Source organism: Hyperolius riggenbachi, chromosome 3 (assembly GCF_040937935.1).
Source record: "Hyperolius riggenbachi isolate aHypRig1 chromosome 3, aHypRig1.pri, whole genome shotgun sequence".
Taxonomy (NCBI): Eukaryota; Metazoa; Chordata; class Amphibia; order Anura; family Hyperoliidae; genus Hyperolius; species Hyperolius riggenbachi.
The window spans coordinates 329,729,695-329,756,454 of NC_090648.1; the positions used below are offsets into that span (position 1 = coordinate 329,729,695).

The 26,760-nt window shown below is 40.3% G+C and overlaps 1 protein-coding gene across 2 annotated transcripts in view; it reads right to left on the minus strand.

Moving 5' to 3' along the window:
* The window catches only part of TMTC2 (transmembrane O-mannosyltransferase targeting cadherins 2), a 422,822-nt gene that overhangs the window by 97,020 nt on the left and 299,042 nt on the right, over nt 1-26,760 (minus strand). For both annotated transcript variants that reach the window (XM_068276851.1, XM_068276852.1), the window contains one exon: nt 3,258-3,379. In XM_068276851.1, coding sequence (XP_068132952.1) covers nt 3,258-3,379 — 122 coding nt within the window. The remainder of the gene's footprint in view (nt 1-3,257; nt 3,380-26,760) is intronic.

A 26,760-nucleotide genomic window follows, 5' to 3' on the forward strand; every position in this document is an offset into this window, starting at 1 on the left:
TAACAGTTTTTAGTAATCTATATTCCTCCCCTGAAGGGAGGGTGATGAATGTTGCGAGTCAAAGGAGAGTTCTAAGTATTGTGACAGTCTTTAAAACTATTGAAAACAAACAGTAACATTCAAACCTAAACAACAAAAATGATTATTTCAGAGAAAAATATGCAAAGCCCATGGCTGACCCTGGATATTAAAATGATCTGGTGACCACAAAGCTACCAAGAACAATAATCACTCATCTACTTTTGGCGCCCATGAACTGCATGTGTGCTTGTACTCTGGAGAGAGCACAGAGGTAGCGGGGGAAGCAGGCAAAGTGTAAATGTGCAAACTAAAGTCATATTAATAAAATTCCTAAGCCATCAAATCCTTACAGTGTTTTGCCAGCAAAAACAAAAGCCAGGTGTGTAAATTAGATGAGGACATTTTTGTACAGGAAAGAATGCCAAAACTGACAAACAATGTAAATGTAAAGTAATGAAACAACAAAGCTGAACAATAGAAATGCAGAGTTTATGTCTTTCAGAAGAATCCACGAAGCCCCAACTGTGTACATAAATAATCACATAGTGTAACACTAACACTATTATAATTGTCAGACCATCTCATTACAGCTGTACTTTGTAGTGAAAATACCCCACCACAAAGTAGAAACAGAATTATTGCATCTGAAAAAAAAAAAATCTTGTTACTTGTTTCAGCTAATGACACAGTGGATAGTCTTCACAAAGAAAGCAATAAATACGAATTTAACTTTCTCAGATCGCAGATAGGACCATCAAAGGGCATATATTTGAAGTTAGTAGGGGGTGGCATAAGCTGCGTACACACTACCAACTGATGTCACCCATCGAGGATCAGGTCCTGATCCCCTTGGGCCACATTGATGGGCCATGCATATATGCGTGTCAGCTGTTGACACGCTGTGTTGGTATTCGGGGGGGGGGGGGGGGGGGGATTGGGATAAAGGAATGGATGAGTGGTGCATGTGTGACATCAAGTAGTGTGCAGAACTATGGGATCAGGGTGACAGGGATTGAGTACCACCCCCATGTCGTATGAGGGTGGACACATTTTGAATAATATGAATAGATTGTATACGTAAACTCTCATACTACTACATGGACATGGTAAAGTTGGTCAGTGAACTCTATAAGACTATAACAAAGTATTGGTTACGATTTCATTCCCATATTCTGCAGCAAAAAGTCCATATTTTGGAAAGTAGGTGCAATGGAGAGGTGTGGAGACATGCATAGGAAGAGGCTAGCACTGCACCTGGCTCGGTCAATCTTGATCAAGAGGTCTAAGTCATCCCATTTAAACAGGAGACCTTACATTAGGATTCTTAAATGAGAGCTATGTTTCCTTTGTGGGAAGGAAATACACCGGCAAGCTGGTATGAGGAGAGATGAGCTTTCACTATACGATCTTGCAGCTGCAGCAAGACAAATCAGTTAACCGGGACATCTCCTATACTTCTAGCTTGCCTGCAGTTATTTCATTAAGCATGTGAGGTCTTATGGAGCTCGTACAAGCCATTTAGTGTTTCCTGACCTCAATATCTATATACTGTTATTGGAAAAGGCATAAAGCCCACACAGCAACTAAAACACACGTACCTGGCTGCCATCCAGCTGCTTCCCTTACTGACTTGCTAATCACCTTTTCAACTATTTTATGTTTCACTGGCATACTAGATTTTGCATGCGGCTTTAATGCCATCTAATTTGATGATTTAATTACTTTAAATGTTACTGAACTACAGCGGACAAACTAGAAATATATGTTACACTGTGTACATTTATATTTTTTTTTCAAAAAAAGCTATAGTAATGATACATAAATGGATATGTAAGATGTCACAATTTAATTCTATAACAACAATAACTAACATTTCTATAGCACTTTTCTCCCATTGGACTCAAAGCACTTAGGCTCTCTCAGATTCAGTAATTGGTAGTAGGATGAAGTATTAACACAACAAAAATTAGTATTAGTCACTGCAAATGCCAAACTCAACAGGTGGGTTTTCAGTCTGGATGTAAACACGTCTGGATTTAAACACGAGTTCCATAATGTGGGAGCAGCATGACAGAAGGCTCTGGGACTAAAGGTTTCCAGGTGGACTCTGGGTATGACTAGATTATTCGAACCTGTGGATCTGAGATTACAGGGATTGTTACACAGCTGCAACATTTCTTTCATATAGCCGGGGCCCAGATTATGTAGTGATTTAGATGTCAGTAGGCCAATCTTGAATAGGATCACCCATTTTATAGGTAGCCAGTGAAGGGAGTGCAGGACTGGTGTTATGTGGCAGCAGGGATTGCCCTGATTAGGAAAACTTATGGAGAAGCATGTGATCAGTTTGATAAGATGATAGATTTGTAAGGTCCTGATTTGCTGTGATGACTTCCTGTTTTAACACATGATCAGGACCAGCAAATCAGAACCTTACAAATCTATCAGCATGCTTCTCCACGAGTTCTCCTAAGCAGTGCCATCTCTATGTGGCAGTGACGGGGTTGGTTGGTTAGTCTGGCAGCAGTATTCTGTATCAGCTGTTGGTGGTGCAAGTTCTTTTTTGGAAGGCCAGTGTAAAGAGCATTTATAGCAAACAGATCACAAACCTGGGCATTATAAAGCAATCATATGATTAAAAAAATTCCTTTTAGGAAACCTGAATATCAAAACACTAAGTAGTTTCAGAGCTTTACACTGCTAAAATTTGGGAATAATAAATCAGAAAGGTAATCAAGCTTCTAGTATTGCTCATTGGCCAGTGAAATCATCCATCTGACTAAAGATCAATAGGGAAGCTCAGGAGAAAAGGGGTGGAGCCAGTCTTGATTTCTACCACAAAAGTCAAATCGCTAGCTTATTTCGGCACCGGTATCTCTAGAATTACATTTCCATGCATGAAACCCTTGATTGTAAATTTTTATACAGGCGACTGCACTTAGTGTACCCTTTTCCTTCTAAGGTATTAGCATGTTTTTTCTCCAGTCATATTTACGAATTAAGTATTAAACTGCACAAAAAAATAAATACTTTATACACAGGCACACAATACATAGGTTACACAATACAACAGCAAAATGTCATACAGTATAAAGAAACTTGCTCTAACAGGTCTGTCACTGAAAGTAAAAACCTTTAAGGAGGAAGAGGAAGTATTTTGACAGCAAGTCTAAGTGAAAATCAATCAAGAACAGTTGCATGCAGAAACACATGAAGATCATAAGTTGTTTTCTCACCGTCAGGGTCAGCAACTTGCCATAAGTTAGATGTGCTGGGATGTGGTCAGGCTTTGATCTCAGAGACTCCATGTACCAGTGCTCAGCTTCAGACACCTTGTTCAACCTCATGTAGGCTTCCCCTGTTGAAAGATCGGAGAAGGGTTCAGAATTACTGGTATCAGTTTCTTCACATTTAAAAGTACATTACTGCACCCTTGACAAAATCTCAATAGGATTGGCAGACAAATTATTATCTATCTGGTTAGTGAAGATATGAAAGGTGGAAAAAATCATGAAGGGAAGGATGGAATTAAGTTCTTCAGTTTGTCCTCTGCAATTAATTTGAAATTGGATACATCCCATTTCTTAGTGACTGAAGTTTATGTATTCTAGGTTTACAAGGCAAAGCAGTAGAACGTTTTTTTTTTAAGAGCACAAACAATAAAACAAAAACAACTAGGGCAATGTAAAAAAAAAACATAACCAGTATCTCAAAAGTAGTTATACATTAAAATAAAAAATACAGGTTTACACTTTCATGTGACAGAAAATCAGGCCACCATGAGTATAAGTATATAATTTGTAACTATGGGAAAGCCATATGCATGATTCACTACTGTTTAATGTGTAGAAAAACTCAATGTTATTCAGCTATACACATTATTAGGCCAGAAACCCACAAGAAGAGATTTCTAAGCGCTAGTGGTTTGAAAAAGCTCTTGCTCATGCAATGCTATGGGGGATTTTTATAAAATCACATGGCTCAAGTGGGATCACACCCATAGCATTACATTAGCAAGAGCTTTCAAATAGCAAAGCGCTCCTAGTGGGTTTCTGGCCTTAGAATGAATAAAGCACTTAAACCACATTTTACAACAAAACAAAAAACCCAGTAGGTCAGAATCAAGGTGCCCATCAATGATACAATCTTCATTGTACAAACTTATGACATCTAAGTACTATAAGGAAGCACCTTACGTACCAATGGTTGGTCGAAATTGCCTCAGTCTAAAGTTTTGCACAGAATTCCAAATTAATTCTAAACTTTGCATTCTGAGATTTCATTATAAAATTATGAAATTGTAATTTAACACACCTATATTTTATTACAAAATTGATTATATTAAGGGAAAATTTACCAAAATATGTTCCCAGTAGCTTAAAATTTTGCTAGGAATTTTCACTTTTTTGCTTCTGCCATTCATGCAAAAAAAAAAAAAAAATGCATTACACAGACAATTTTACGCAACTTTTGGAATGTACGCATCAGAATAAGACCATCAGAAATTTCCACTTTCAACTTGAAATCGAGAAATGGGGAAAGTCAGGATTCTGCAAAATCTGTGCACTCATCTGTAGAAGTATCCATTCAGAGTACATTCACTCGGTTTACCCGTCTACTACATAGATGCAGTAAGATTGCACACTTGTACAAAAGCACTCCCTCGTTTTAACAAAATTTTGCCTAAAATTATTTCAAAATCTTCTTTTTAGGAAGTAGAAGCTGCAGGGTGTAGGGTGGTGGGACTCCTTACAATCGGATACCTTAGATTAGGGCTGTCCAATTCCAGTGCTCAAAATATCCATGCCAGTATTTAGTATGTTCTTAGAAACAGAGAAATCTGTTCTACACCAAGGAATGGAGTTGGACAGCACTGCCTTAGTTAAACAGTGTTGGGACTTCAGTTAGACCTTCTATGAGTGAACTAAAAGAATCAACATGCAATACAGGGTAACTAGTTAAGTTGAAAAAAAACTGTACGGAGGTACTTTGGCTGTCTCAAGAAGCAAAATGTTGTTTTTATCATTGCCAGCTTCTCCAAAAGGGATTGGGAGAGACACATCAGTGTGTGGGCAGGGATTGAAGTAGTGACATTCAGCCTCTGGTGCTGAGCTGAACTTCCTTCCTGTAGTTCTGTGGGATGCTGTTGCTCACAGCGAGAGCCTGGCAAAACGGGGCTACATTCAGAAATAATGGTAAAGCATTTTAGGAGACGTTTTCTAAAACTCTCCAAGGCATGTTTCAGTTAAAACATTTTAAAAACACTGCAGAATGATTTTAATGCATTCAAAAACATCCTGAGCATGTGTATAAAAATAATACTCAATGAAGAATTGCCTATAATTTCGCCACATTGCAACACATTCTGATATCTGCTGAAATGTGATATACATTGCAACTGTACCCTATAGTTTTAACAGCTCTCTGCAGAGCAAAAATATGCTAGTTGCTTATCAAGCCACTGTACAAAGAAAAAATGTACAGATGGTCCCAACCAAACTTATGACTGGTAATCTGTCCAAAATTGAGTGAATCAAATTCTGCTAGAAAATTCAACCTAGGGAGCTCTCCATTTATTGTTCTCTGTTTTTCATGCAGAGTGACATGTAATGGATAGGTCCACTTTAAATCAAAACTGAAACATATTGCAGCAGTTAAACTTTCATGAACTGCTCAAAATAGTGGATTCTCATGACAACTGTAGTGTCAAATGTATTATAAATGCCGCATCCTTCCCATGCTGCAGCCACATCTGTCATGCACAGCAGGCTTAATATTTTAATATTCATACATACAATACACACCACAGCCAAAGACTGGAAAGACTTTTCCTGAAGTGAAAAAGTGTCTAGCCCAATCAGTAGTTCGATAATAACCCTGAGACGCATTTCACAAAAATGGTTCCATAAATTAACACTGGTACTGCCTTTAATATTGGTGCATACATTCCATTTACTTTTATACTGCTTTGAAATATTGCATTTTAGCACCTGTGTTACACCACCTTCTATGCAAGGTAATGGGAAGCAAATGAGCAATGAAAATTGCTCTGGTCCTGAAGTGGTTTAAGCTGTGTCTTTTAGGCCTCTTTCACACCAAGACGTTGCGTTTTAGGGGATGTTAAGGTCGCATAATGTGCCCCTAACGTAACGCATGGTGGTGTTGGAGGTGGACGCCAGAGTGAGCCGCGTTGTGTGGCTGTTAGTGCGCCTTTTTTGTCTCATACATTGCGGGGACCACGTGATCGGAACACTCCGCATCACGTGGTCCCGCCAGCCAATCAGCGGCCGCTCCAGGAAAAAAACACAGCAGAAGTGATGGGAAGTCCGGCTCTTTTCAATGAATCGATTCATTGAAAAGAGCCAGACTTCCTATCTCTACTGTTCAGAATCGATTCAGAGCAGGAGGACTGAACCTAGTGAGTCCGGCTCTTTTCAGTGAATCGATTCTGAACAGTAGAGATAGGAAGTCTGGCTCTTTTCAATGAATGGAGCTGAACTTCCCATCACTACACTGCAGTGCAGTGAATATTAATTAGCCATGTGGCTAACAATAGCGGACTCTCCCCTCCTCCTCTCCTCAAAATAAAATAAAAAAAACACAATACTGAGCATGTGTAAACAGTCTAACGTAGAACGCACAGCATGCTGCACTTTTAAATAACGTGCAGCATTACAATGTAACGCAACGTGGGCACTGTGAACATCCCATTGATTTTTCATTACTGTGAGTTGGGCTGCGTTACAGGCTGCACTAACGTGTGCCAGTAACATCTTACTGTGAAAGCAGCCTTAAGCAGAACCCAGCCATTCCATTGTCAAAAAGCCCATCTAACATACAAAAAAAAAAAAAAAAAAAAAGCTGAGCTAGTGCCGATTCGATCAACACTATCCCACAATGCTATCAAGCAGCCCCACAACTCTGTAGTATGCCCATAGGCACGGCCAAATCAATTATAAGGGGAACGTGAAGTGCGAGACGTGGAGGCTGACATTCATTTCGGCTTAAACAATGCACTTTGCCTGGCTGTCCTGCTGACCCTCTGCCTCCCATACTTTTAACCATAGACTCTGAAAAAGAATGTACTGTACCATCAGATGTATCTGACATGATTAGACGCATGCTTGTTTCAGGTGTGTTATTCAGACAGTACCAACCAGAAAGATCAGTAGGGTTGCCAGGCAACTAGTATTGTTTAAAAGGAAATAAATATGGCACCCTCTAAATATCTCTCAACTTGGGTTCCTTTTAACCTTACTGCAGTAGCAGCAGTTTGTCAAGATCATCTGAGAACCTGTGAATGCATTTGTTTGAACATTAGCATGCGAGTGTGCGAAGAGTTAATTGTTTTTTGCTATCTTTCTGGCAACACCCTCTTCAGCACCTCCCTTTCCTTAATAATTTATTTAAGTGTCCTAACTAGAGGCGATGTGCCTGGATATATGTGTTTTTTTCTTGTCAAGATCATGGCACATCTACTTGCGAGTGTCTCCCGCTGCAGCCATACACGTTATTTAACCTCAAAACTGACTTAAGGTGGCCATACACTTATAGATTTGCAGCAGATTTGACCATCAGATAGATTTCGGTTATATGCCTGTCAAGTCGAATCAGACAGGAATCTATCTGATGTGTGCCACACACTAGGAACAGATTTCCAATAGATTTCAGAATGAAATCGATCTAAATGCATTATTGGACCATTAGATTCAATGCAACTCTATGGGCCATCCATCTGCTGCCAGCAGCAGATCGACCTAGATTTTCCATCCTGTCAGATCAAATCCATTGAATCGGCCACAACTGATCGATTGATTTGATGAAATCTATTTATGAGTGATCAATTCCATAGAATCGATCGATGGATGGCTGAAATTGACCAGTGTATGGGCCCCTTACTACAAAAGGGTGCACAGTAATGCCTCAGTTGTTAATCCCTTATAATTTTGATTGGGGAGTATCAACAACTTGTATACTGATCTCTTTATGGCAAGGTTAAATTAGTGCACAGAAGACTGTAATCCACTATCTCTGATATTAAACTGCAACATATCTGATGATCACCTTAACAGACCACCGTCTGCTTTAATAATCAGGGAACAGCTATTCCATTATCAGCCACTTTTTTCCTTTTGAAATGGAATTGCTTTTTCTCAACAAGACTGGTGTTCACTTTAACAATTAATGACAAACCGCTATTGGATTGGTGATGGGATTTCAAAGTGTTATGCTTGCCATAAAGAAAATTCTGACTGAGAACAAGACACATTGTTAACCTCTCAAACTCAATCAATAATGTATCTCATAGTATCATCTAAACTAAAAAGCTTTACATCAGGTAATCCCAGCACACCCCTAGAGATTTTAAGGCGTAATCCTTTCACGTCAATCCTGGATTGTTTATTGCAACCTGAAAAGTTTTTACAGAATGCAGCATGGGACAACACATGGCTTCATGCTTGAAGCAAACCTGAAGCGAAAATAAACGTATAATATAATGAACTGTACGTGTAGTACAAGTAAGAAATAGAACATTGGTAGCAAAGAAAAAAAGTCTCATTTTCCAGTACAGCTTCTCTGCTCTCTTCAATTCAACTTAGGTCAAGACAGTCCTATTTTCTAAAGCACTTAAACACTTAAAGGAAACCAGAGACGCTAGAACATAAAAGTTTTATACATACGTGGGGGCTTCCTCCAGCCCCATCCGCACATTCATTGCTCCCACGCTGTCATCCTCAGCCTTCGCCGATGCCGCAACTCGGAGGGAGATGTAATTTGGGGTCTGGCAGCTGCAAGAGCCCCGAATTACTGCTCAGCGGGGCGCGCATCATAGCACTGCTGCTATGACGGCGCCAAGCTTTGGCGCTCGACTCTCAGAGCCGCGCGCCGAGATGAACTGATTTGCTTTTGATGATACTGATATGAATGTGTTACTTCTGAGTTCTGAGCACGCTTTATTAACGAGGCGGTAATACCCGATCTGCTCCTCCAGAGATCTATATGTACTGCCCCCATTTTGCATGCACAAGTGATTGTAGCGCCTGTTGCTGTTCTTGTGGTAAGGTACAATATTCAATTGCAAATACTCTGACCTACAAGTCAATTATCTCTTCTGGTACTTCTACGCATTACCTGACCATATGAGCCCATTTGCTTAAAAACTTAATATGTATGTGCGTGACTTTATGGCTCTAAAAAGGGGGAGGGAATTAAATAATAATTATTTCCATAGACTGGGCTTTGTGGGCTTTTACCTGAAACCTCTGACAAAATTTGTGCCCACCTCACCTCTGCTTATAAGTCAATGTTTATAAATATCACAGCTGCAGAGGTGCTCGACTTTTCACCAAATTCATTTTTCCCTGACCCGGAACACAAAATGGATTTTTTTTTCAAAAATTAGGACCGTCTTGAAAATGTGTTTTATCAAGCCCATAGACCTCAATGCAGTTGGTGAAAATGAGTTTGCTTATACCCATACAATTTTTCCAATGTTCTCATCTACCCATAATAGGTCTTCTTATTCCAATAATACATTTGGTGAAAATATGAGGCTTGTGCAAAAATTCTGGTGAAATGAAATATTTTCTCATTACTAAACAAAAATCACATATGGCAATGAAAGCCATTATTACCTAGAAGGGACTTACCCATTTATAGCATGCCAAGAATTTGGTTTGTAAGTCAGATGCAGATCTACAACCTGGCTGAGCTTTTTATGAAAACTGGGCAACAGTTGACAACCCAATACATATACAATACACACTAAGCTTCATAAAAGCACACATGGGACTTTAAAGAAAACCTGTCATTAATCTTATACAGCAGCTGGTACTTTCACAAGTATACAATGCATGTTAAACAATCGTAATCACACAGATGTTTTTAAGGTTCCAGTTCCATTCATGCTGAAAAAAGAAATCCACAATCAAAATAAATGCCTGTTTGACAAACCTGCCAATGTTTGACTCACAGGACACATATAAGCTCCAGGGCAGTCATTTCCCTCATAGGGCTGCTGAACATGTGCTCCACTGTTGTAGAAACAGTGTGAAACGCAATAGCCAGACAATGGTTGGCTCCTACGGACAAGTGCTCAGTTTAATGATAAACCATCATTAAAAGGGGAGCTTATAAAACAGAAGCATATGGGACAATGTCTTACCAGTAAAATGACCAGCAACAGAATAGCTCATGAGGACAAGAAGTTATGAGAAATATCGCCTGCAGTGTAGAGAGTGGCTTCAATCCAGATTTCAGCGTGGTAAAATTAAAACTGACTTTTTCTAAGTGTCATAGAAATTGGCTTGTTCAGCTTTCTACTTTATTCCAGCTGAAATATTATGGCTCGATATTAGAATTCATTAACTCCAACTGTAGTTTCAAACCAGCCCCCCTAACCTGTCATTCTATTGCTGTGTGCTGTGTGTGTGTGTAGGTGTGTGTGTGTGTAGGTGTGTGTGTAGGTGTGTGTGTAGGTGTGTAGGTGTGTGTGTGTGTGTAGGTGTGTGTGTGTAGGTGTGCGTGTGTAGGTGTGCGTGTGTAGGTGTGTGTAGGTGTGCGTGTGTAGGTGTGTGTAGGTGTGTGTGTAGGTGGGTGTGTGTAGGTGTGTGTGTGTAGGTGTGTGTGTAGGTGTGTGTGTAGGTGTGTGTGTGTGTGTGTAGGTGTGTGTGTGTAGGTGTGTGTAGGTGTGTGTGTGTAGGTGTGTGTAGGTGTGTGTAGGTGTGTGTGTGTGTGTGTGTGTGTGTGTGTGTGTGTGTGTGTGTGTGTGTGTGTGTGTGTACAAAATAATGGAAACACCTTGAAAATCAAGCCTCAATTCTCCGAGGTATTAATTCATACAAATTGTGAATTGCTTCCAAAGGAATTTTAGCCCATTCTTCAGTTAAAACACCCTCCAGTTCTTTTAGTGACGATGGCAGCAGAAATCAACTTCTTACTTGAATCTCTAATAACAACATAAATGCTCAATAATGTTGAGGTCTGGGGATTGTGGTGGCCAGATGAGATGCTCAACTTCATTAGAATGTTCCTTGTGCCATTCTTTAACAATTCTAGCTGTATGGATTGGGGCATTATCTTTAAAGATGGCATTCCCCCCCCCCCCCCCCCAGAAACAGTTCTTGAACCATAGGATGAACTTGGTCACCCAAAATTCCTAAAAAGTCTTGGCTTTTAATTCTTCCATTAAGGGAAATCATTGGTCCGGCGGATTTCCAAGAAATAGCACCCCAGATCATCATAGAACCCCCGCCATGTTTTACCGTTGGGAGAAGGCAATCTGGATGAAATGCTTCTTTCGGGCTGTCTCCAAACATACACTCAGGCCGGAGGTCGGAAATAAGGTAAATGATGATTCGTCAGAGACAAATCACATTTTTCCACTGCTCGCGGGACCAATTTTGGTGGTTTCTACACCACTCTAAACGCTTTGAAACATTTGTTTTGAGAGCAGAAGTTTTCTAATTGCAGTTCTTCCGTGGAATTCAGATTTGTGCAGCTCCAAACGAACAGTTTTTGTGGAAACTGGGTTCTGTAGGTGTTCATTCAGCTCTGGAGTGATTTTAGGAGCCGTGGTCTTGCAAGCTTTTCTAACAATTCGATTTAGAGTCCGACGGTCTCTCTCAGACTTGGACTTTCGGCCACAAGTGTGCTTTGCCGAGGACGTTTTCCTTCTCTTTCAAAGGCAGTCATTACTTTTGAGACAGTACCTCTTGAAATGCCAAGCATTCGGGCAGTTTCTGTTACAGTAGCCCATGCCATACGAGCACCAACAATTTGGCCTCTTTGAAAGTCTGAGAGATCTGCCATTTTTATAAATTATAACCAACTTTGGTTTAAATATCTGTAAAAAAAATTAACATAGGTCAAGTTTTGATTGCTTAAAACATGTTCAAAGATTATGATGCCAGAATGTTAGGTGTTTCATATAAAACCATAGCTATTCCTCCAAAGCCTCACTAACCTCCTTCCATCCACCATGCTGATTGGACTGGCCAGACGCGTGGAACCAAAAAGCATGGGTCTCCACCCATTAACCAATAAAAGTCCACAGTGCTTTTAACAAATAGGCATTGAGAGGGGGAAACCTTGCAAAGTGAAGAGCAGCAAAGATTATTTCACACTTAGAAATCTCCCTTGTCCCAATGTTAAAGTCAGTAGTGAGCTATGGAGTCTGCATATGTATTTATTTTTAAACACCACCAATTTCTAGGGATCCCGGTTGATGCTTTTGGCTTCAGTTTTGTTTGAAAAAGGCAAGTCTAATCAATCTTTAGTCAGAGCACCTGAACTGCATCCTCAATCTGGGTCAGTGACCTTAACCACTTGAGGACTGTGGTGTTAACCACCGCTAGTGAACAGGACATATTTTACTAAAATAGCCACTGCAGCTTTAAGGCCTCGCTGCAGGGTCGAACAACTCAGCACATGACTGATTCCCTCCCTTCTTTTCTCCCCACCAACAGAGCTCTCTGTTGGTGGGGTCCGATTGCCCCCAGGTGTTTTTTTTGTAAATATTTATTAAATAAATTTTTAATAAAATTTACTATTTTTTTTATTTGTCTTATATCCTCCCCTCCCCTGGCCAGCCAATCACTGTGATTGGCTGTGATAGGCTGAAGCAGGTCAGGCATGGCATGCACGTCCCGAGGTAGTGACCAAAAACAATGCACACACACACAGGTAGCGGACAGGCACAGTGACACTGCGTGCGCTCAGCTCACGTAGGTAGGTGGGTGCACTGTGAACAACAGGTAGGTAGGTATATGCAGTGATGGGTATTACAATGTGTACCTGTCACACACAGACAGGTAGCGCACAGGCACAGTGACACTGCGCGCTCAGCTCACGTAAGTAGGTGGGTGCACTGTGAACAACAGCACAAGCCCCCTGCAACGCCTGCTGTGGTTGTTCTTCTGCCATCGCCGCCTCCTCCTCCTCCAGAGAAACACCTTCCTCATCATCCGAGTCTGACTCCTCTTCCCCACATCACTCTTTCTCCTCCTCCCCCCTCTGTGCTGCCGCAGGTGTTGAGGAAACATCTGATTCTGATGTAAATTGCTCCCACAACTGTTCCTGCCATTAATGTTCCTCTTCACACTCCTCCACAGCTCCACCACTCTAAGCATGGCACGTTCCAGGAAGTAAGCGTACGGGATCAAGTCGCTGATGGTGCCTTCACTGCGACTCACCAGGTTGGTCACCTCCTCAAATGGCCCCATGAGCCTGCATGCATTTCGCATCAGTGTCCAGTTCGGGGGCCAGAACATCCCCATCTCCCCAGATTATGTCCTCCTACTGTAATTGTACAGGTACTGGGTGATGGCTTTCTCCTGTTCTAGCAGGCGAGAGAACATGACCAGGTATATGCAGTAATGGGTATTACAATGTGCACCTGTCACACACACAGGTAGTCACTGAATGTGCTGGGCCTGGCAGTGGCACACACAAAGTATGGATTATCAAGGCTGTCTATGCAACACAAGTGACAGTGGAACACACACAAAAAAAAATTGATCACAAGAACAAGCTTAGCTCTGAAAAGAGCTGTTGTGGGGTGCTATTTTAGCAATAAGAATCAGCAAGGCGCAAGCCAACAAGCCTACAAGAGCCTAACTAATCTTTCCCTATGAGAGAGTCTGCAGCAGCTGTCCCTTCTCTATTTACTGCAGGCACACAAGTGAGTATAATGGCCGGCGGTGCCTGCCTTTTATAAGGGGGGGGGGGCTCCAGGAGGGAGTGTAGCCTGATTGGCTACAATGTGCCTGCTGACTGTGATTTAGAGGGTCAAAGTTGACCCTAATGGTGCATTATGGGGGCGAACCGAAGTTCCGGAAAAGTTTGCGGTTCTCTGTGATTGCGAACCACCAGAAGTTCGCCGGCGAACCGTTCGGGCCACCTCTAATAGACGTGTATGTGTACAGTAGAGAATTCAAAGCAAGGGAGCACAGGGCTGTAACCATACAAATAATTTATTAAAACTACCATATAAATAGCTTTGTACCAAAAAACGCAGCATCTGTGATCACACACACACATACAAGCCCCACGTCTGAGGAAGTCCTAATTGGACGAAACGCGTCACGTGCTCAGTGACGTCCTGGACTATGCAATGTTGCCTCCCCTGTGCCTCTGCATCCTTCTTCTAAGCCTGGCGTGAGCTGTGAGCCAGCAAGTTTCCTGCAGCCATAATGGATATAGTTGCTGCTTGAATGCAGGACCAGAAAACCCCAACTTCATCCGACTATTGCAGTAACCCGTCGGGAGCGAGGAAGCCGGTCTTGGGCATCAGATTGGAGCAAGCATAAGGAGGGTAACGGTTTGCTGCTTAAAATTAATACGCTGTTATAAGTATATGTTCATGCTCAAGCCGGGGCCAGTGAGGTTAGACACGCATGTGTCTGTAATGAATGCGTAAGGGTGTCCCCCCAGAGGCGTGCTTATTGTGCACACGGGGTAGAGGAGTTTGATGGTGGAAACTGCCTGTCATCTACACCTACAGAACGGTCCTGTATGTCACTTATATGCAATCACATGGGCCCGAGGATGGACAGGTTCCTGTGAAAAAGGAGTGCACTCCTATAGAGACTTTTTAGAGGTCTTGATTGCTTTTGGTTTTATGGCGGTTGTATGTGTGTGTGTGATCACAGATGCTGCGTTTCTTGGTACAAAGCTATTTATATGGTAGTTTCAATAAATTATTTGTATGGTTATAGCCCGGTGCTCCCTTACTTTGAATTTTCTCTTGAGCAATTTCTAAGGTGAGACGGGCATAGATTTGTATTTAGAGGTTGATATCCCGTATCTTTCCATTTAATGTGTATGTACAGAGCCTAGCACACAAATACCTATGCTGTGTTCCTTTTTTTCTTTTTCTGCCTGAAAGAATTAAACATCAGGTATGTAAGTGGCAGTTAATGTCTGAGTCAGGACTGGGTCGGACTACAGTGTGACCCTAACTGATAAGAAATTACAACTATAAAACACTTTCCTAGCAGAAAATGGCTTCTGAAAGCAGGAAAGAGATAAAAAAGGTCAATAGTTAATAGATTTTCACTTCAATGGATGTGTCATTGAGCAATAAAACAGTAGAAACTTAAAAAGTAGACTTAAATATAAAATAAAACTGTGAACTATCTTAAAAAGTCATTTTTAGGAGAAGGACGAGAGATACAATTTTTGATTTCATTCGTTTATTTTTACCTCGGGTGTCCTTAAGTGCTGGAGAGGCCGAGGATCAGCAGGTCAGGCAGATGATATGCATTATTTAATGGGAGATAAATACTGCAACCTCCATTTTCTCTCACTGCAGAGACACTATGGACAAGGGGCTCTTCCTCACTGCTGGTGCCAAATATAAGGTAGTGGTAAGTGTTTTGTGGGGGACTTGTAATGCTATCTGGAATGAAATGTTCTCTCAAATAGGCTTTATGTGTCTTCTTCACAGGGGGTGGAACAATGGAAAAACCTGAAACCAGCCCATTGCCTGGTGAAAAAGAACTGTCAAAATTAATAGGAGTATTTTCTTGCTTGGTGGTGGCTTAAAAGGCAGTTTATTGATAATCACCTAGGAGAAAATGTAGGCGAAAAAGTGAATTGAATAAGGGCCCATGCACTCCAAACTAATACTAGGTAGAAGAACAATGGGTAGTTTTAGATATGAAAAAAGAAACACAACCAAAACAGCCATATTTCAAAATGTTTTGTAAAAAGCTGATAAAGGAAAAAAATCAAGAACAACATGTTTATATGTTTATGGGAAACAGATAAAAAAGTTAGATAATCCTTAAAGTAAGAATGATTACTTCAAGCTTCAAGGTCAATTCTTGGATTTCCTCTGAGAGGAAAAGTATAGAGAACACAATGAAATTATTTATGAAGCTTCCAGGTTAACATTCTCCAGAGAATTTTTTTTATTGGCAAAAATATTTTGCTAATTTACCGTGATTAATGGAAAGTGGAATATTTTTCCACTGGAATAAGAACAAGCTTTGGAGATCAGCGTTAAGGGGAAGTTTGGCTCAGATACTAAAATCCCAAATATTTAATTCTAATAAAAAACATACATGATTTTGCTGGAAGAATACTACAATGAAAAATGGTATGTTTTCAGTATAGATATAAACCTTTTATTAATATTTTATTTCCACTTCCTATTTCTGCTCAACACGTCATGTTTACATAAATTACAGTACAAAGTTTTAAAATTTAAACCCAATTTAAAAAGTAAATATAGTTTTTACAGCATTAGTAATAGGGGAGTTGGTCACTGCTTACCTATGAGTAGTGTTGGTGTACGAATTTGGCTGAGACAATTTGGAAGACACAAATACTCCCACCTGCCGCTGTTCAGCACCAAACAAGTGGACAAGGTCAAGAGGAGTTGTGTTTTGCATGTCACATTGTGTTCCACGTGGTTACAATACTTCCTCCTTCTGGTTTAGAAGGTGGAAGTATCAGAGTTATGTGAAATGCAATGTGGATAGTGGCCGTTGGTGCTGAACAGTGGCAGTTGGGAGTATTTGGGTGTTCTGAATCAGCTATGCCGAATTTGAACACGAACACTAACTACAAGACAGGGTTGCCAAATCATCCCATTAAATACTGACACATTTAGGTTATGCTTGTTCTGGGGCTACTTACACAAAAGCAGTACCTAAACTACATCTAATTAATCACTAGAACTGTATAATTCATTTGTCAGTAATTAAATGTGTGACACCTTCAGTATTTTTTCAGTATCAAATTAAATATCGAATGCATCATATTACAATTACAGGATCACAACAGCCAAGACTGAGTCATTAGCTTTTTAGCTCTCAGCTCTTACCAACAGGTCTTCCTGAGCTTTGCAGCACCTTGCTGACAAAAGCATCAGTCAACTTTGACAAAGCTCATTGAAGTACACTCTTACCAGACTGACAATCTCCAAACCTAACACCTCTACCAGTTCAGAGGAGACACGCTCTATCGGTGCTTCCTCTCCACCCAGCTTCTACAGTAACCCTGAAATTATTATTTTCTTCTTATTTCATGCATTTCTAGCCACTGGTAATATGAAAACGGAACCATCTTTACAGAAGTTGATAAGTTGATGACGCGCAGTCTGACATGACTTGGGAAATTCCCAGGCAGATCGGACTCCTAGCCATTTAGGAATAAAGGTTCTCCTCAACATTTTCCACTTAAGCTTCATGTGTATGAATTCATAACGCTTTACTGAATGCAAATATGCAATCCATTTATTGATGAGACATAGGGCCACAAAGATCCTTTTATGCCATATTTTGTCCTTTCTGAAAGGAGGCTGGAGTCTCCCCCTCTGGCAAGGAGGGCATTAGCTCTTATGTTAGCCCCTCCCATCAGGATGAGATCTTTAAGATACGCAATCCATTTATTAATGGGATTTAGGGGCACAGAGATTGTTATCTGCCAGATTTAGTGCATCGTGAAAAGGGGCTCGAGTCTCCCCCTCAGGCAAGGAGGACATCAGCTCTTCTGCCAGCCCCTCCCATTAAGATAAAGTCTTTAAGAGTCTGGTACAAACAGGTCTCTGGGTCCTTTGTCCTTTTGTTGATCATTTTTCGAATTCCATCTATGAACAGGCCAGATGCACACTGGCTAAACTGCAATACCAGCCATACACAGTATAGTGAACTTTTCAGACAATTCATCATTCTCTCTTTTTTGTATTTCTATACAACCAATCTGTTCAATTGCTCAATATATTTGGCAGTTTTAATGTACACTTTGAGTATAGTTTTATAATAAAACTTGCAATTTAATTGTTCCAGTTTTTGCCCTTGTTACCGGATTATTCTGATCCATGCAAGAACTCTCTGCCCTCAAACGAGACACACTACAGCATTGTCCTATCTTTATAATTTGCTCAATCTTCTAGTTAGGTTGCAAATAATTTTCTCTCCACCTCCAACAGTACAATTCGTTTTACAAATAACAGTGAAGTATTAATAAACATCCTAAGGTTCATGCTGATCACACCTAAAGTGAGAGGGATATGGAGGCTGACATTTATTTCCTTTAAAGTGGACCTTGCACAGGACAGAAGGAAAAAAGAGAAAAGCACCCTGTACCTATTTAGAGAAATTAGCCTGTTTAATTCCCCCTCATTTGAATCTATTCACAAGTTATTTGATCTCTCTCCTGTGTCACATGGTAGAGATGGCAGATAAGCTAATTTGAAAGCACAGGATGTTAATGTGTCTGCTTCCATGAATCAGGAAGTAGAAATGGTGCAGATTTATTTTAGGATTTATATCAGCTGTAACAGACTTGTTTTGTTTAAAAGCTATTATGCTGTTGCGTATCTTTTAGAGCAGAAAGGATTATCTGAGTTCAGGTCCGCTTTAAAACAAAGCAAATTGCTTGGCTGCCCTGCCGATTATCTGACTGTAATACTTTTAGACCCTGAACAAACATGCAAGTCAGATGTTTCTGATTGACGTCTGACTGGATTAGTCACATATGCTTCTTTCAGGTGTGCGATGCCAGAGGTCAGCAGGATGGACAGGCATCTGGTATTGTTTAACAGGTAATAAATATGGATGCCACCATATGCCTCTCACTTCAGGTTTCCTTTAACAACTACACACTCACATAAAATGGAGTTCATCTTGTAGATGGGTTCACCTATCTTTCCTCATGTATTGACGTCCACAAGTTGCAAACTATCAGTGCAGCTTTGCAAAGAGTGTAACAATAGCTTCTTCATGAGCAGCTTATTCTTTATGCAGAAGGATGTGCAGTTACTACAGTATAGAGTACTGCTGTCATGGTTGCAATGAAGGGCAGTGCACACAGCAACTTCACCAAACGTTTAGTGCACCAGGCACATGCGTGTTACTGGCTGACTTGCTCAGCACAATGTAAATCATAAATGTTAAAATGTAACTTTTACTATTAGATCTAAAGTCTGCTACATAAAAACGGATGATGCTGATTACATACTAAAATATATGTGGACTTTGGCTATGAGTATGAGTGAGTAGGGTCAAAGTCCACACAACAAAGACTGCAGAAAATGAACAGTGACTAAAAGCATAACAAAAGTTCCCCACATGTTGCACCCCTGAGGGACTTCCACAAGGGAGACCCCAGTGAAAGTGCAAACTTGCTGGTTGCAAGGTGCTGTAATTACAAACTACTAAGACAAAGTGCAATACATAATATCAAGCAAAGTAATGGAGAAGAGACATAAGTTCTGGCAGGAACATGATAAAGTTTGGTGCATCAGGCCCATGCTAAAACTCGCAGGCTGCTATTGGTCGGTGAGTTGTTTCCCATCATGTCTGCTTTCACTTGCCATTGATGAATGGTAGACTGGGTCATCATTACGTGTTTTTAAACAAGTAAAAGCTGGGTATTAATGGCTGGGGTTATCTAATACTGTTCTCCATCAGGTCCGCTCATTATGTTCTGCTATCTGATTGGCAACTATGACTGTCACTTTTTAATGTGTTTTAATTGGTCCATGTGACCTATTAGAAAGTATATAATTAGAGAGTGTATATACATGCTTGAGGTGTTTATATTATTCAGAGAGAGCCTATACAGCTTGTAGAAGGAATACACTTACGAAACAGCATCTGTTGAGGTTGATGGCTACCTCTCTATTTTTTAAGAGCTTTGAATACATGTTCGTAGTGCTGCTGATCACTTGCTTCTCCAGTGTGTAAGCAAGCAGGAGCAAGAGAGGAGTGTGTTAAAAGGAACCTTAACTGAGAGGGATATGGATGTTTCCTTTTAAATAATAACGGTTGCTGGTCAATCCTGCTGATCTCTTTGGTTGAAGTAGTGGCTGGATCACACACCTGAAACAAGCATGCAGCTAATCCAGTCTGACTTCAGTCAGAGCACCTGATCTGCATGCTTGTTCAGGGGCTGTGGCTAAAAGTATTAGAGACACAGGAACAGCAAGAGTCAGGCAACTGGTATTATTTTAATAGGAGAAATCCATATCCTTCTCAATTTAGGTTCCCTTTAACTCACCTATGTCCCAGTCTCTAACAGACACTGCTCTCCATCTTACAAACACTTTGATCTTCATAAAAGAAGAAGTTCAGCACAAAGGCATAGGTGTCAGGAAGGAGAAGGGGTGTGTTTAGTGCAAGTGCATCTGTGAGAAGTGATGACATAGGCAAGTTAACCCCCTCTGCTGCACCCCATGCAAGAATAGTTCTACTTTCTTATGATCCTGTTCCCTGTCATCCTTGCTCCCCTTACTATAGTGTCCCCTCCACTAGTGCTCACACAAGAGATGGGCACTTCATGTGGCCGAAAACATCTAGATTAGACTATAGACTATAATTTTTTGTCTTTGGGACCTAAAGGTGTCTGTTTTCCACTTATTGCTTGACAGTGAACGGCTCCTATTTTATAAATATGCAGGTAACGCATCTGCCCTGGCCTACAGCTGGACCATAGGAGCAAACATTACACTGTCCACTCCCGCTGATATGACACAAGTGGGAACCAAGCCTTAAGTGACCCTGAACTACATCTCAGTTCCCAAAGATTACAGAGATTCAGATGTAAGTGCAAGTAAAAGTAAAGGGATCATAGCTCTTGGGCTTCCCTTTAGGTCAGTGAATCAATTTATACAATTAAAAGGGCATGAAAGATCACAGGAAAGGAACTTTCTCCTTTCACTTTTGGTGATCAACATAGAAGAAGCACAGCAACAATTACCAAAAATAGTGTTGCCAAGTTTAACTGGGCTGGAACTACGTGACCTTTGGGCTGCAGTCTGTTCATGCGTTTATAGTAAAAATATCAGAAAAAACTAAAGTATATGCTGAAAAGAATAATGCAGGCTGCCTGCACAGATAAAGAGGATTTCCGCACATGCAAATTATACAACAATAATTATCAGCATCTCTCATGGACTATAAAAACTGAGGAAAAATCTGTTCATTTACAGATTGCCTAAACTTGCCAGCACTTGAACAGAAGGGACCACCCGACATTTCTTCATCTTGGCTGTGGGCAGCCTGATTGGTAATTCACATGAATCCCAAAAGCTGAAAATCATATTCTGTTTCAGATGTCCAATATCTGGTCTATGAATATCAACAGAAAAGGGGGGACATCTATTACGTAATAATATTATGGTGTGCTGACTTATGGGAACAAAGCTTTGAAACTAGTAATCTAAGAACAAATAAATTTGCACCCATTAAGGGAATGCTCGCACAGCCTTTATTAAACAATGGAAGTGGTTGTGTAACATCCCTAAGAACATGCTATATTAACACTTTTTCATAGGTTTTTCTATAGAGAGTATTGGAGGAAATGATACTGCTCTTACCTCACTCACAATAGATCAACTCTTTACCTGTGATTTATGCTTTGTGCTGGTTCAATTTTTAGATCTAGTATATTAATCAAGTTCAAAGTCTGGGCCAGTGATTTCTGGTGGCCCCCACAGCTTTTTGCAGTTGTTAATTCTATATGGTCATAGCTGCGGTGCCAAATGCAGGGGGTGGCAGCAGCAACTGCCACTGATCAATAGCTGCCACTGGGCCAGTAGCAGTAACAGGCATTGATTGCAGCTGCCACCATGCTAACTGCATAACAGCGATAAGCAAAAATTATGCTTAAAGAGGAACTTCAGCCTAAACAAACATACTGTCATTAAGTTACATTAGTTATGCTAATTAAAATAGATAGGTAATATAATCTCTTACCCACCCTGTTTTAAAAGAAGAGGCAAATGTTTGATTTCATGAGGGCAGCCATCTTTTTGGTTGAAAGGAGGCGACAGGGAGCATGAGACAGTTCCAACTGTCCTGTGTGCTGATCACCCCTTCCAGTTGCTAGGCAACATGAACAACAACATAGGAAATCCCATCATGCTTTGCACAGCATCAGGGGAAACAAAATGCCCGGGCAGTTTTCTTTGATGGGTGGAGCTTAGCTAAAAATGCGGCTAAAAATGATGCTTTGATAAGAAAAACAAAGTTCTGATGCTGTGAAACTGTTAAAGAAACACCAAGCCTTTTCAGTTCTGCTGCGTACATTTTTAGTCTGGAGGTTCACTTTAATTTCGCTACTTCGCCCCCCTTACAATCTTATGAATGGCGATATGGACCTTGACCTAAAACATTTGGACACCCCTGTAGTGTATGGATTCTAGGGTCACTATTCAATTACCCTTTCTCCTAAGTTTTCTCTTAGGAGATACATTCTCATCATACCTACAAAGTAACTTTTCAAGAAGAACTATTGAAAAAAATACTGAAAAGTAAGTATTCAAGTAATGTCAAACCTATTTTGAGTATTTTCTTACTTGCTGGGGGTTTTAAAAAGTATTTTATTGGCAAGGTGTGGAAATATCTCCTTTGAGAAAACCCAGTAGTAAAGGTCATTGAATAAGGGCACTGGTGTCAAGAAACTATAAAGAAACCACGGCTACTCATTCACAGATTAACTATTGGGCACAAGAATGTAAATCAAAAGAACTTTAAAAAAAAAATGGAGGAAGGTCTCCAGACATAAGAGTAGTGCTAGGAGCTTTGCAAGGGAGATATTGCAAGTTTAAATGTAACCAACAGAAAAGTCCAAATCTGGATGGATAAGCAACCCAGCCAATGCAGTACAATTCAGTAGACTCCTTAACAGATCCATCCATATATATATATATATTTATATTTATAGTATCTCCTTCAGCGTTTGCTGTATCAATTTTTCTAAAATATATAGTGAAAAGAAGGGCCATTGGAAAAATAAACAAATCCCTTGCTGTGAACTTACCAACAAGCATTCAAGATTTGCCGAGGAAAAAGTGTGGACTGGGTTATTTCTCTGGCTGCTTCTGTGATCCTTTTTCCATTTTAAACCATGTAGTCAATCATCCAAGCCAGGGATGCTCGACTCTAGTCCTCGAGGGCCATATCCATCCCAGGTTTTAGGATGTAAAGAGAAAAGAAGAAATTTGTTCTTCTTGATGAACCACACCTTCCCTGATTCAGCCTCCTCAATTCATTTGAGCTGTTCCAAAAATGTGCAAGGACCTCGGCCCTTAACAGACTTATCAGGCGAAATTTAACAAAATAAGCACTACTTACCCAGGGCTTTCTCCAGCCCCAAGCTCCCAGCATGTCCCTCACCGCAGCTCCCTCCCGGTCCCCGGCAATGACGTCAGGCCGACCTCCAGGAGGGATCTGCGGCAAATGGTTGTGGGCAGAGCTGCGGCAAGGGACATGCTCGGAGCTTGGGGCTGGAGGAAGTCCCGGGTAAGTAGCGCTTATTTTATTAAATTTCGCCTGATAACTCCTTTAAGCACTGGAGTTGGACCTCCCTAACCCAAGCCAATCCTGGTTCTATAAACATTTGATATTCCAATCTGAAAATAAGTAGTTGTGTACTACGAACTACCATTTTATGTCCTCACCCATTTTACATGCCACAGCGTTATCATCCCAATTATCACTCGCAATGTCCAGGTCAGCCACACCACTTGGAAAATGCAGTAATTTGCCAACATAACCACTTGACTTACTGTATTTGTCATATTTGTTTAAGATGGAGTGTATGACTGCATTATGTATGTGAAACTACAAACCTCAATGCTATATACAGAACAGTACTACAGTCTCCTACCAGATTTATAGTGTACTGCTGCTATGGAAAAATGGTTGGTGAGAATCCAGACAGCTTGGAATGAAGATTCAATTCTTTAACTGTACTGCAGCCTCTAACTACTGCTCACAGTAGTAGTGCCAAAGTCAAATAATTAGATTACCAAAACCGAATTCCCACCAGGTACTATAGGATGCCAAAAGACATCTAGGTTTTGCAGCACAACAGAGACAGACATAAGATATATGGGAAGTAATTTACCTTTGACATAAGGTAACACTGGCCTCATTCTAATTAGTTTTATTGAAAACGTAATGTGTCTTCAGGGCATGAGCTGTGAGCGATGCTAAATGTGGCCATTCCTTTGTATGCAACTTAATTAGAGAGTGACAGGGAATGGTTTATTTTTTTACTGTGGATGCTCCTGAAATAAAACATACAACCTCTATCAATGTTTCTGATACTGAAACCAGGATATTTAATGTTAAGTTGGTAACCTAAATAGCGTATTACATTCTACTATATGTCATTATGGTGTCTCTTTAAAGAGGAATGGTCGCAAAAATCTTAAAATGTAAAACTCATACAAAGAAGTACATTTCACCATAGCAAAATTAGCCATACATTACTTTTCTCCCATGTTGCTGTCACTTACAGCAGGTAGTAGAAAACTGACATTACTGACAGGTTTTGGGCTAGTCCATCTCTTCATGGGAGATTCGCAGCATGGTCTTTATTCTTCATAAAGACATTCCCTGAAAAAAAGATTTATACAAACATGCTGGCCAGCCTCCCTGCTCACAGCACACTTTTTGGCAGTTGGATGGAGCAACTACCATTCACTAAGTGCTTTTAAAAATAAAGAAAACCCTGAGAACCCCCCCCCCCCTCCCAATGAGAAGATGGGCTACTCCAAAATCTGTTGGTAATGCCAGCTTTCTACTGAATACTGTAAGTGACAGCAACATAGAAGAAAGGTAACTTATGGCTCATTTTACTCTGAAAGAAACGTACTTATTTTGTATGTTAACACGCATTTTAATTTTTAAGATTTTCGCAACAGAGGTCCTTTAAACTGGGATTCACAAAAAAATAGTGCATGCATCCTATAAACTACTTAAAGCGGATCCGAGATGAAAAACTAACTATAACAAGTAACTTGTCTATATGTATTATCTTAAGTTTAGATAGTTTACAAAGCAAATCTAGCTGCAAACAGCTTTAATAGAAAATAATTATTTCTTCCTGTGATACAATGACAGCAGCCATGTTGTTTGTAACATTACACAAAGGCAGGCTTATCTGTATCTTGAGCACTCAGCCGGTGAAAAAAAACTAACACCCCCCCCTCCTCCCCTCTGCCTCTGAAATCAATGGCTAGTAACACCTCCTCCTCCTGCCCAGACTGAGCTCCCATGAGCCCTTGCTACTGCCAAGGCTCTCTGGAAACCTGTGGGCATGGTTTATTTCGTTTATAGGGAATAAGAGTATTAAAACAAAAAAGTATTTGGCTTCAGGAAACAAATAGGAACACAATAGGAAAGGAACACAATTATGCAATGAGTAAAAGTTCATCTTGGATGAACTTTAAGTTTGATTGTGACCAAATGTTAATACCTTTATTACTCACTAAAAAGTCCCTCTTTAAGAAAGTATGACAATGTGCATAGCTCAGGACAGGAAGACAGGACAGGAAGACAGGGCAGGAAGATGAAAAACTACACCCAATAAATCCAGGAATCCGATGCCACTCCTGATAAACTGGTTAGTGTTGAATTGATTTTTTTTAAAGCTTTCAAAAACACATCAGAGAACACAAAATTACTAAAAGAAAAGGGTGTAAAAGCAGAAGAGAGGCATTATATACTGGAATGCACTTAGCCTCTCTGGAGATGCACAAAAATACAGTTCAGCATGTGCTTGTTATGAATATCTCTAGCATGCAGTCAAGCCTGGAAAAAATGAAAATGTTATGATTTTAAACGGGATTACAGTCTCGAGCAAAATCCGATCAGCCAATTGTGGAAAGCTGAATTGAGTTGTGCACTGTGTTCAAGTTGTAAAATAACAGCATTATTCTGGAAGGCTTACATTTTCGCACCACTAAACTCATAGACGCACAAATTACTGTAACAGGTGGACCCATGTGGTTTTAAATGCAATGTAATACAATAAACTGTACGGTATCACATTTCCAGGAAAGGAAAAGACATCTAAACCTAAACCTGATCCTTAAGCAATCTTCAATTTTGGCATTATAACATGCAAACTCCCCAAAGTATCATATCTTTTGACCCAAGTTTTAATTGAAACTTTAAACAAAATATATTTCTTCCTAATATATTAGAGCTGGGCTCTAACCTTTGCAGTACACAATTTAATGTTAGACAAATTAATCTCTGTACAGCCTGGGTGCACAGTGCATGATTCATACAAAGAAGATGAATGCAGCAGAAATAAGAACAGAACATTTCAAAAATAAACATGATGGATTTTAAACCTTCCCCTATCGCTGCTAGAGTCTCTAAAAGCCTACTGCTTCGGTTGCCTATTTACCCCTCCTCTCTTAACCCTAATTTTTCAGTAACACCCAGACTCCAGATACTGACACTACTCCTATTAAATGCATCTCTTGAATTGTAATCCCAGTGAATGTAAGAACTGGAAATACCTACAAGTACCGTAAAATCTGTAATATTACAGATAATCTATTGGGCAGTAGTAATTATGATATTTTACTATTGCAAAACCTAACACTATATATGAGCCATACTACGATCAATACCTAATACTAACTGACCTCCCTCACTGATTCATAACCATATCCAACCCCCACAATGATGCACAACCCTAACAGACCCCCTCCCAGCTATGCCTAACCGTAACTGCCCCAACCCCACACACACCTCAAACCTGCTGATATCTGTTCCACTTTACATGATAAATATTGGGATGCTGCATAAGTGTGGGCGCCCCATAAGAGAACAGGTTAATAGCGGCAATAAACAGAACTTTGGGTGCCCACTATTGGTAGTCCCAGTTTAACCACTTAAGGACCACAGGCTTTACCCCTCCTAGTGACCAGGCTATTTTTACAAATTAGGGCTCTGCAACTTTAATCGCTCACTACAGAACCAC